General features: G+C 52.2%; 1 protein-coding gene across 1 annotated transcript; it reads left to right on the forward strand.

Annotated features, from left to right (window-relative positions):
* Window positions 1-5,332: 5,332 nt before the first annotated feature.
* Window positions 5,333-8,097, forward strand: LOC130256560 (receptor-transporting protein 3-like). Its single transcript, XM_056498288.1, has 2 exons — window positions 5,333-5,602; window positions 6,668-8,097. The coding sequence occupies exons 1-2, from the start codon at window positions 5,457-5,459 to the stop codon at window positions 7,440-7,442; spliced, it is 921 nt and encodes a 306-aa protein (XP_056354263.1). The 5' UTR covers window positions 5,333-5,456; the 3' UTR covers window positions 7,443-8,097.
* Window positions 8,098-10,721: the final 2,624 nt, after the last annotated feature.

Below are 10,721 nucleotides of genomic sequence, written 5' to 3' on the forward strand. Positions count from 1 at the left end.
ATGGGGAATTGATTGTGTTTGTGTGCAGGAGCTCTTCATGCACGCATGTGCAAGCACACACAAATGCTCATGAGCACATAGACGTGCAAACAACTCATCAGACAAATTTGTGTGCACACCCCCAGCTTTGCACAGCTACTGTACCAAATACAATTCTCCCCACAGACCCACAACCTCTCAGGCCCCCCCACCTGTGTGCCACAGCTTCTGCTGTGCTGGGACCCAGGACCAGCCAAGGTGTTTCTTGTGGGTGCTGGAGCTGCGGTGTTTCCTGTACAGTCTGGTCTGGCAGTTAAAGCAGCCGCTTCCGACCGCGGGCACCCAGCGCTCCCCCGAGGAGGGGCTGCCACCACCGGCAGTGCCAAAACGCTTCGTCAGCTCCTTGTGACCACACACCAGCTGACACCTCTGGAGAGCCTCACCCTGCTCCCACACTAGAGTCTTGATGATGGGGAATGGCCAGAGCCTTTTGGGAGACCTCAAAGAGCTGTGACTGATCCCTGTCAGCATCTGCAGAAAGCTGGATGTGTGGTTACATGCCTGGACTATACCTAAGCAAGCAAAAACCTCCTAGATGACGCTTGAGAGCCATCCTGGCTCCTTATACACCCCAGCCTTGATTAAAGGTGGTTGGGAACAACATGTGAGCAAACAAATCTCTTCAAGAAACCTGAACTCATAAACCATGTCATGGGAAACCTGGGCAGGGAGATGAAGATGGAAAGGAAATCCTTTCCTGCACTTTGTAGCTGTGTCTCTGAGGAAAGCTGTGCCATTGAACAGCAAGGCACCATTCCTGAATACCAGGGCATTACAAATGACAAGGGGAGAAGGGGTGGTCAGGCTGTAGGACAGTAGGGTCAGTTTCAAGTGAGCACTGTCCTGGTCACTGGGATATCTCGGAGATTTTTGGTTAGGAGAGGCTGGACTGGAGGTGATGCATCAGGTATGTGTTATTTGTCTCCTGCGTTAATGGGATAGCTTGTGGGTGGGACTGGTCTGTTAGGAACTGTGGTGAGGGAGCATTGCTTTGACTGTCTGGGAAAGTGACTGTTGTTCCTGGAAGAGAAAGGCTGGAGGGAGCTGGTGGGTGCTGTGGTTGGTGGTGGGAGGGGTGGGCTGCTGCTCAGCAGGCTGCTGCTCCAGGCTGTCTGGACCCCTAGCCATGGCCAGGCTGCACAGCTCTGGTGTGTCCTAACAGGTCTGAGTCCACAACATTTCCTCAATCCTGTCCCACACTGAGCTGTTGTAACCTTACAGAGTATCTTTGTTTCCTCCTACTGCCCTCAAATTCTGCTTTCTCTAGTTTTGCTTTGAGTTGTCTTTGAGTTTTTTTCTCCTCTCTCTTCTTCCCTTTGGTGGGATGTGATGCTCAATGAGGGAGCATGGGGCGTGGAGGGCCAGGCAGGAGCCCTTTGCCTGCTTGCTCCTCTGTCCCAAGACCAAACCCACTGCCCATGGCACTGGAACAGAGCTTTGTTGGAGGGTCTTGAGCTCAGTCCTTACGCCTGGAGGGATCATCACAAGGCTCACCAGGTGAACGAGGAGCCTAAGCCCATGTGGGGTGATACCTGCCCATATCTTCATATCCATTTGCCCCCTTAAATCTTTCTCCATTGCTCAGCATCCCTCTCCGTCCTTGAAGTCCAGGATGATGGGGCAATGTGATCTCTCTAGAGTCCAGTCTGGGCATAGCCCCATTTCCAGAGGAACTGATCCTCCTTTCCTCAAATCCACCCTTAGGTGGAGCCTTCTCCTCCAAGGATTTAGCTGTGTAGAGAGTCCAGCATGGAATGGAGCCTGTAGCCATTGCTTGCCCCTAGAGCTGGTGGGTTTCACCACGACAGTGTGACAACCATTCACTGTCAACTGCATCAAGGTTGGAGGAGGTCTGAGGCACAGAGAGCTGTCATGGAGCCATGTCCCAGGAGGATGTGAATACCCAATTCACCATCTTCTTCATGGAAGCAGAAAAAGAGGATCAGGAAATTCTAGATGAGTCAACCTGCCTCAATACCCAGAAAATTGCTGGAACAAATTACCACCAAGTGGCAAACACTGACAGGGCAGTGCTGGGGCTGAGAACACAGATTTAGCAGGAACTTGTGTTAAACCATCCTTATTTTCTCTTCATCAGGGTGACAGACTGGGTACCACAGGGAAGGTGGAAGTGATGCTATCTTTGTGCTGCCTCACATTGCATTCTCATAAGCAAATGAGGAAATGGGAAATTCTGCCACTGTGGGTGGATGGATTCTCAAGAAGCTTTATCCCATGAACAGTTATCAATAGCTAGGGCAGCAGACACATCCAACAGATTTTCTGGGGAAGCCTGGCTCATGTGAAAGCAAGGCGCTATTGAATGAGGGTGTAGGGACTGTTTGGGTGGAGGGTTAGAAACTGAATTCACCCTGATGACCTGGAGAAAAGAGCAAAAATTTCCTAAAAGAATGACTGGTGGAAAATAATTGGGTGTGTTCAGCACAGGAAAAAGTGAGGGAAGTCTTCAGAATGGGAAGAAGCCTCAGTATGAAGCAAGCAGTGAGAAGTGTGTAGGATTCTGCCCTGTTGCTTAGATGTCAGTTCAGCTGTCCTGCAAATCTTGATGTGCCCATGGACACAGCATCCCCACTGCTGAGGGGATGTTCCTCTCTGCAGTCCTGCCTGGGGTCTAGGGTTGAATGTCCCTTTCTGCCCCTTCCAGGGACTGCTGGCAGGATGGAGCCACCTGATGGGGTGACCCATGCCAAATGAAGGGATGTCCCAGCAGGAATGGGGCGCATGTGGGTCAAGGAGGGTCCTTATGGGCAATGTGGGCACTTTGTCCCTTGGTTGGAAGAGTGGGGAATGTGGAGGCTGACACAGAGTGAGAGATGAAGAGGAGGAGAAGGAACTTCAGGAAACCTTCCTGCGCACACAGAGGCGGCTCACACAGGGGTGGGAGCTCGAGTCAAAAATAATTTTGTGCTGTGCAAAAACAGCTGGGAAATTACCACCTTGTGTGCTTCCTTCACTCATCCCACGGAGAAACCATGACCAGCGTGCTGGAATGAAGAGGATTGGCAGGGTCTGACCCTGGCAAGGGCTGCCAGCCTGAGGTCGTGCTGTGTGCAGGACAGAGCTTGTCCCCACTCCCTGTGAGGCCAGGCTGTGTGGGGAGATCCTTGTAGGAACAGCTTTTGTTTCCAGGCAGGTACTGATAAGCACCAAGGTGCTTGGGCAGAGCCAGGAGGTGTGTGTGAAATGGAACAGGATGTCAAAGCAATTTCGTCTCTGTGGGTTGTTCTAGGAAAGTCCCTTTAGTAAAAGCAAGTCAAAAGCTTTAATAGAAGGACCAGCACTTGGCTGTCTCAGAGATGACTGTGAAATCTCAGCACACTGTGGGTCGCAATTTGAGTTGTGCTGCCATGACGTAACAGGGCACTGGTTTCCATCACAGCCAGGTTTTGAAGGCAGGGACCCGTTCCCACACCAGGTTTGCGCTTTATTCCCACTGAGCAGTGTGCCAGAGGGGCAGTGTTTTGGCCCCTGGGGTGGGAAGTGTGGGGAGTGGTACCTGTGCTGTGGGGAGAATCCCTTCACCCTGTGTCAGCAGCCTTGAGGAGGAAGAGCTGGGCTGAAACCACAGATCCCCCAGATGAAGTGATTGGTTTGTTTGGGAGAACAGAAGAGTGTCAGGAGGCAGGGCTGTGTCCCCGGGGGGCTCCTTGTCCTCAAAATAGCTGGAGATGTTTAACACAGGCATGCCCTAGATGTAAAGGGAAGGTGTCAAAACCTTTAGGTCTTTCCAGCATTCAACCCTCCCAGAGTAAATTTTGGACAATAACACAGAAGGGGTCAAGGGGACAGGCAGATGATGCAGGAGGGGTTCCATCCTGGTCATTCTGCTGGCTGGGACCCCATGCTGTGCTGGGCCGTGGTGCCAGCTGTGAGGCCAACCCTTTCCCTACTTAGCTCCCTCCTTCTGCACCATGATATTTGCAGCCCTGAAGACCCCTCTGTCGCAGGGTACATAAAAGGGTCTTCTGTAATGAACCTACAGATATGGGGGCCTCAGGGATAAGAATGAGAGGAGGCTGGGAAGATCTGCTGCTTCATCTCTTCCTCCTCATGCACCAGCCCTGAGCCAGGGATGTCCCCCAGCTCCCATCTATGAACATTGAAAACACTGGTGGGATGATCCCTCCTTCACTGTCCTGCTTGTAGTTCACTGCTCCAGCCCAAGCAGGACCCAATGAACCCATGACAAGGGTCTTGGCAAGGGGGTGACTCAGGGTCTATCCATAGGTTAGAGCTTTCTGCCTCTTCATAAGCCTCCTTAAGGCCTTGTCTTGGCTTCTCTGCTTCCAAGCACTTTTTTTTCCTTCAAGTCCTGCTCCAGATGATGGTATCAAGGTGTGAGTGTGGAAGGAAGCTCAAAGAAGGAAAACATGGAAGCTGAAGGTTTGCTCTGCCCTGGGAACTCGTCACCTGCCCCTGCTCTCACAGGAGGGGCAGCACAACGTTGTGAAGGTGTTTTAGAGCTCTTAGTACAAACCACTTGCTGGCTTTTCCCTTTCAGCATGCCTCCCTGCCAGGCTGTGGTTCCTGGGATTTACCTACATGGAGTGCCTGGAGCTAAACCCACCTTATAAAGATCTTTCTCAAACTCAAGACCTGTTATCATTTGGCATCTTATCTAACCTGCTCTCCATCCTGCATTGCTCTCCATGGGATTTCCTGGGGGACCTGTGCACCCCAAGAAGGGTGAGCTGGAAGGCAGAGGGCTGCAGGCAGCCCCAGCCCTACTGTTTATACCTTGCCTGGGTGTACTCAGCTCAGAGCACACCTCATCTCTTTTGTTTTTACGTACCATGATGTCCTCCCCAATTTTCCACCCTGCAGTTTCATGTTAGGCCTTTTACTGCTCAAATTGGCTGAAAGTTGATAAAAATAGCCCATGGTTGGTGGCAGCTATTGAGAGAGATAAGGTTATCTGGAGCTTTATCAGCTGCTGAGTCCTGCATTTTCGATGGGTTTTGCTTTCATTATTCCTAAGCCGGCAAATCTCTCTAAGCTCTCCCTACTGCCATGAATGTGATGGGCATGGGCAGCCTGGCAGAGGGTTTTGTTTCCAGTCTTTCTGCCTACAGGCAGAGCAGCATTGTGGCTTTTCAAGGTCAAGGGCTCATGCATATATATTGAGGGAACTCTCCTTGTCCTTGCTTTAGGGGACATTTCACCTTGCCAAGACCTGGTGCAGTGTCAGCAGAGACTGTTGACCCAGAGATTGGGATGGGGTGGTGCTGCTCCTGCAGGAGCAAAGGTTCCACTCTCCAAGCATAAGAACTCATAAAAACTTTGTATAAAGAAGAAAAGTATAGGGAAAAGGCAGTTACATGTATATTAGCATTCAGAAGCTGCAAGCTTGACTTGCAGGCTTGCTCACCACCTCTTCCCCAGCTTCAAGTGGAATTATGATCACGTGGCAGAACATTTTTGCAGTGAAGATAGAAGAAATGCACATAACAGATCCATGGACACTTCTGGAGGATGATGGCCTGCAGGTGCAGGCATGCAGGCCTGGCTGGAAGGAGTTTGTGCAGCGCCGTGCTCTTGGCAGGTAGGGGGCTGCTGACAGTCCCTGCTGGAGTGGGATCAGGGTTGATGAGTTACCATGTGGACCTTTTCCCTTTTCAAAATTTGCTTGCAGGAAACAGGTTTTTGAGCAAAAGGGGGAGTTTGGAGGTGGATAAGGCTGTGAAGGGTGTCTTCATTTTTGTTTGAAACTCAGTGGGTTGTTGCCAAACTGGAAAACATGGTAACTGGAGGGGAGAATAGTTCAGCAGCTCCATAGGGCCAAAGGACAGCTGTTATTTGGCCAGAATTTCCCCATGTTTTTGTCAAGATGAAAAGAGCTCCTTCAGCAAGTAGGGGAAATTATACCTCACTAGAACCAAGTCTTCTGGGTTTGCACCCAGAGGATGAGGAGAGGGAGAGCCACTGTGTGCTGGGACATGGGGGGATGCTCATCAGCCCCTGCACCTGCACCAGGCTGCAGGGCCTTGGGCAGAGGGAGGCTGTGCCTCTGCATTGTTGATGAGAAGCCCCATCCCAAGCATTTTTACCCTGGGCATTGCTCAGACACCCTGCCTGAGTGGCAGCAAATGAAGCAAATTGGTTGTCAACCCCCGTGCAGATTGTGCAAGATGAAGAGCTGTGGGCTGCACACCTTTTGGCTCCTACAGATATCTCTTTACCTGCCCTGCACCCTCCACCCACACCTTCCTTCTATTTTGTTTCTTTTTATTGTGTTACCCAGTCTTGGGCTTGATGCTGGCTTTTGGCTGAGCTGTGATGAGCCAACATGGGTGAGGGGCTGGAATCCCAAATAGGGACCTGATGCCTCCCACTTCAAGGGCCCCTGCTTTTGGCAATGGGGCCAGGATCCCAGCAGATAGCCTGGCTTCTGAAGTCTTTAATGCTAGGACCAGCCCTCAGCTCACATCTGGGGTGAACTTTCCAGACTGGCATCATACTGTTAAGAGGAGGACAGTTTGGTATAAATCTTGCAAGAGTGAAGTTAGTCCATGGTCTGTGTTAACCCTCATCCCCACTGACTGTGCCGAAAGCTTCTGGCTCAGCATGGGGCGCCTGGGATGAGCTGGTCTCCTCTTTGCCTTGACAGGTTTCAGTGCTCCCAGTGCTTTCAAAAGTGGTCTTCTGCCAAAGTGCACATCCTGTTCCACATGTGCCACTGCCAAGGATGGGGCACGGTACAGATGCGAATCTTTCGCCAGAAATGCAGGCGCTGCCCCAACTCCCGGCTGGAGGATCCTGAGTTCAGCCTGGAGACTATAGAGACAATTCTGCACAACCTGGTGCTAAAGATCCTCCAGTACTTCTACAAAAAGCCTGTCCAGCACTGTGACCTCCTGGAAGTCGTGGTGGATACACCGGTGACAGGGCCACACGACTGTGCCCGCTGCGAGGCCTGCCAGCTCGGCATTTGCAGCAGGCCCCGCAGTGCCCCGGCTCTGGATGCCTGGAAGCCCTTGGCAGATGAGGGCAAGGCCAGGATGAACAGCACCGAGCCACGGCCGGCCTGGCCATCGGATGTCTGGAAGTCCTTGACAAACATGGGGCAGGCCGGGCTCCGTCGCGCTGAGTCGTGGTGGTCCCTGGGGTCGGATGACTCTAAGTCCTTGATTGGTGTGGACAAGGCCAGGACCCATCACACTAAGTTGCAGCCAGCCCCAGCACGGGTTGCCCGGAATGCAAACGTGTCCAGGACCACTCAGACCCTGAAATGCCAGGCCTTAAGGCCCCAGGCAGGCTCGACCCAGCAGCCCTCACCCTCCAACAGAGACTTCCCCTGGAAACGCTGCTGCTGCATCGGCAGCTCTTTGCTCTGTGTTTTGGCACTGATCATCTTCGTTGTGCTTTATTTGACCGTGATGTAGAGAGACCTGCATGTCCTGTGGCCACAACTTTGGCCCAGAAAAATGAGGTTAAGTTAGTTTGTAAGTACTTGTGTCCTGGCTTCACCTGGGATGGAGATAATTTTCTTCTTTGTAACTGTTGCAGCATTTTACTTTGGATTTAATATGGGAATAATAATGTTGATAGCACACTGATGTTTTAGTTGGTGCAAGTAGTGATTACTCTAAGTTCTTATGCTCTGCCAGTGGAGCAGGTGCACAAGGAGCTGGGAAGGAGCTCGGCCAGGACAGCTGACCAGAACTGGCCCAAGGGACTTTCCATGCCATAGATTATCCTGCTCAGTGGATAAACTGGAGGAGTTGGGCAGGAGGAGCTGACTGCTCCAGGGGATAGGCTGGAAATTGGTCAGAGGGTGGTGAACAGCTGTAGTATTCATCTCTTGTCTTTATTATGTCTCTCTCTCTTTATCTCTCTGTTAATGATTGTTATTATTATTAATATTTACTTTGTTTCAATTATTGAACTGCTCTTATCTCAACTCACAGACTTTACCCTTTTCCAGTCCTTCTTCCCATCCCTCCGGGGCAGGGTGGTTCAACTGTATGAGAGGTTGTGCTGTACTTAGTTGCTGGCTTAAACCACAGCAACTTGAATAAACTTTTGAAATAGCCTGTAGACTGTACATCACAAGCCTCAAGCACAACCAGGGTTACCAAAGTCTGTCTTCTCTGGGATCCTGGGGTGAGCAAGTGGTGGTGGGGGGGGTGTGGTGTGCCCTGTGAGAGAGAGCATTGTGAGGGCTGTCACCTGGGAGTGCCCTGGGGGATGCACTGGGGACACCAGGGATGCCATGGGAAATCCACCTCCGTGGGGCCACAGGAGAATCCAGGAGATGCAGCCATTTCCTGGGCAAGCGAGGTGTCAGTGATGAGCATGCAGTAACCACTCACTGCTAAGCCCTGGATGGGTTTAGGAGCAATTTAGGAGATGGCACCCCTTGGTTTGCTTGTGCCATTCTCATCATAGTTCTTGTTTCCATTTGACACCCCTCACAGAGAGGCTGGCCAGCGATCCTGGCTGGTGAATGACTTCTATCAACTCCATCAACTTCCTGGCTTACTCTGCTTCAGTGGCCCCAGGCTCCTGCTGTGCTAGGATGCTGATTGCTGGGGTTAAGTGGAGGTTTCTAACACATTCATAGCCCCCTCCTCTCTGCTGTTTTCTCTGGGATTCATACTTTGCCTGGATGGTGGAGGAGCTGAAACACAGACACCAGGGGCCCTGCTGCTTACCTCAGCAGCAAGAGCTGAATTGAACAACCCCCAAACTACTTCGGGTACTGAAATTGATTTTAGGCCTGTCTGTCAAATTAGTCCAACAAGGAGCAGACCTGCAGAACCACTGAGGCAGCTTTATCCATCCTCTCCTGGCTTTGCAAAAGATTTGATGTTGGAGATGGATATATGAAAGATTTTGTGACTGAATTAGTGGAAGAATGATGGCTGAAGGAAAAAAAATAACCAAACTCAGTGTGGCTCGCAGCATGAGTCCCTGGCTGTGCAGGTCCCCAGGTGCTGTCCTCTCCTCCCTGCTGTATCCTGAAGGGCTCTTTGTGCTGTTTTTTTCTGCTACTGTAAGATTCGTTTGTATTCTCAGATATGCAACTGCAGGCTATTAGTTAAAAAAATGAATATAACAAGAAAACGTTGTGTGGTCCAGATGCCGTGTGGATTTGGTTTCTTAAGTGTTCTGACCTGCTTTTATCCCACCAAATCTTCCCTTCAGCAGCGCCTTTTCTCCGCAGCCTGAGCAGCCCTGGCCGTGGAGCCACCAGATGGAGCTGCAGGTCTCCGGCACTGCGCTGGGAACCACTGGCACCCGTGACCCACCAGCACTGGGACGGGACAGCATTCCCCACATGCGGAATGCCCTCCCTCCTATTTCTGTGACCAGCTGCTGCCCTGTGGCATGGTCCCCCCAAGCCCATCCTGCGTGGGCACGGGGCTGGTTTGTGCAGGAGTGGCTCTGATGAGTGGCTGTGCTCTGATGAGGCTGATGCTGCAGCATGGACCTGCTTCCCTTCCTCCTGCGCTGGGAGCAGCCCGCCCCCTCCCCGCCGGCGTTATGTCATGAAGCAAAGATACGGCCAAGTTTCTTGCGGCCATTGCCCATAGCCCTCTTCTTTCCATGCTCAGGTTTTCCCAGCCTCAGTTACCATGTCTGGGCTGTCTGCAGCCTCCCCAGCCACCCAGCTGCTGAGTGGGAGCTCCCTCGCCTCTGCCTGAGATGCCAGCTCTGGTGGAGACTACATCCCTGCAGGGGCCCTTATTTTCCTGCTTGAGTTCTCTCTGCTCTTTTACAACGGCAAACCCACCCCCTGCTCCCCTGCAAGTCTTTTACACACCCACTGTGCTCCCCCATCCATGGCCTTGTGTGAATATGCTCCTTTTCCCCTGGTGCCTCCTCACTGCTGCCTTCTTGCCTGCCTGTGTCCTCATCCTGTGCAAGCACGTCCCCTCCATCATGCAGCCCCCCCATCTCCCAGTACTCAGAGCCACCTGTGCATACATGGGCTTCTCAGCCATGGCCTCATTTTTGGGCTGCTTTCCAGGATACCCCTTTCCAACATGCGGTTGTGCCCATTACTGGTTTCTTAGCAAACTGCCTTCAAAATTCTGCTTTCTATGGCTCTCTGCACTTTTGGGGTTCAGAGCAAGCACTCCTGGCCTGGCCAGGCCCCATGCTGTCGTGGGAACAGCGAGGCCATCCCAGGGGATGAGGGAGGAAGGATGCTCTCTCTGTGGGGTCTGTGCAGGTCCTGTCTGTCCCCGCAGAGTGTTTGAGATTGGGCTCTGCTACAGCCAGCTCTCAGCTCACGTCTGGCACTTGCAGCCAGGGACAGCACAACTTCACCCAGGGATGTTTTGTTGGCTTTTCACCACAGCCAGACTGATAAATAGCTGTCTCCGCGCCTGTCTCCCTGGAGAGAAGCTCTCAGCACTCTGGCAGGTTGCGAGGTGCCAGAAAACGCAAAGCCCATTGTTGGTCTCACTTTTCTCCTCGACTGCCTGTTCCCAGCCCGCCCTGCAGCCACCGCAGGGCCCGGGGGGCGCCCAGGGCTGGCACTCCGTGAGCAGGGGGCGAGGGCTGGGCTGGGAGTGGGATTTCCCGGCAAAGCTATTGACGGGAGGCAGGGAGAGTCTGGATTTACCAGTGATCTGTTAAAGGGCAGCAATATTTTTTAATGTGCCCCAGGGCTGTCTAGGCTCAGATCCTACAGATGATGGTTTAATGCTCAG

The sequence above is a fragment of the Oenanthe melanoleuca genome, chromosome 9, assembly GCF_029582105.1.
Source record: "Oenanthe melanoleuca isolate GR-GAL-2019-014 chromosome 9, OMel1.0, whole genome shotgun sequence".
NCBI classification, from domain to species: Eukaryota; Metazoa; Chordata; class Aves; order Passeriformes; family Muscicapidae; genus Oenanthe; species Oenanthe melanoleuca.

Excerpts from the sequence above, each read along its gene's own strand:
- LOC130256560 (XM_056498288.1), top strand. The coding sequence starts at position 5,457 with ATGATCACGTGGCAGAACATTTTTGCAGTGAAGATAGAAGAAATGCAC. Across the intron at positions 5,603-6,667 it reads CAGCGCCGTGCTCTTGGCAG|GTTTCAGTGCTCCCAGTGCT; the intron begins GTAGGGGGCTGC and ends TTGCCTTGACAG.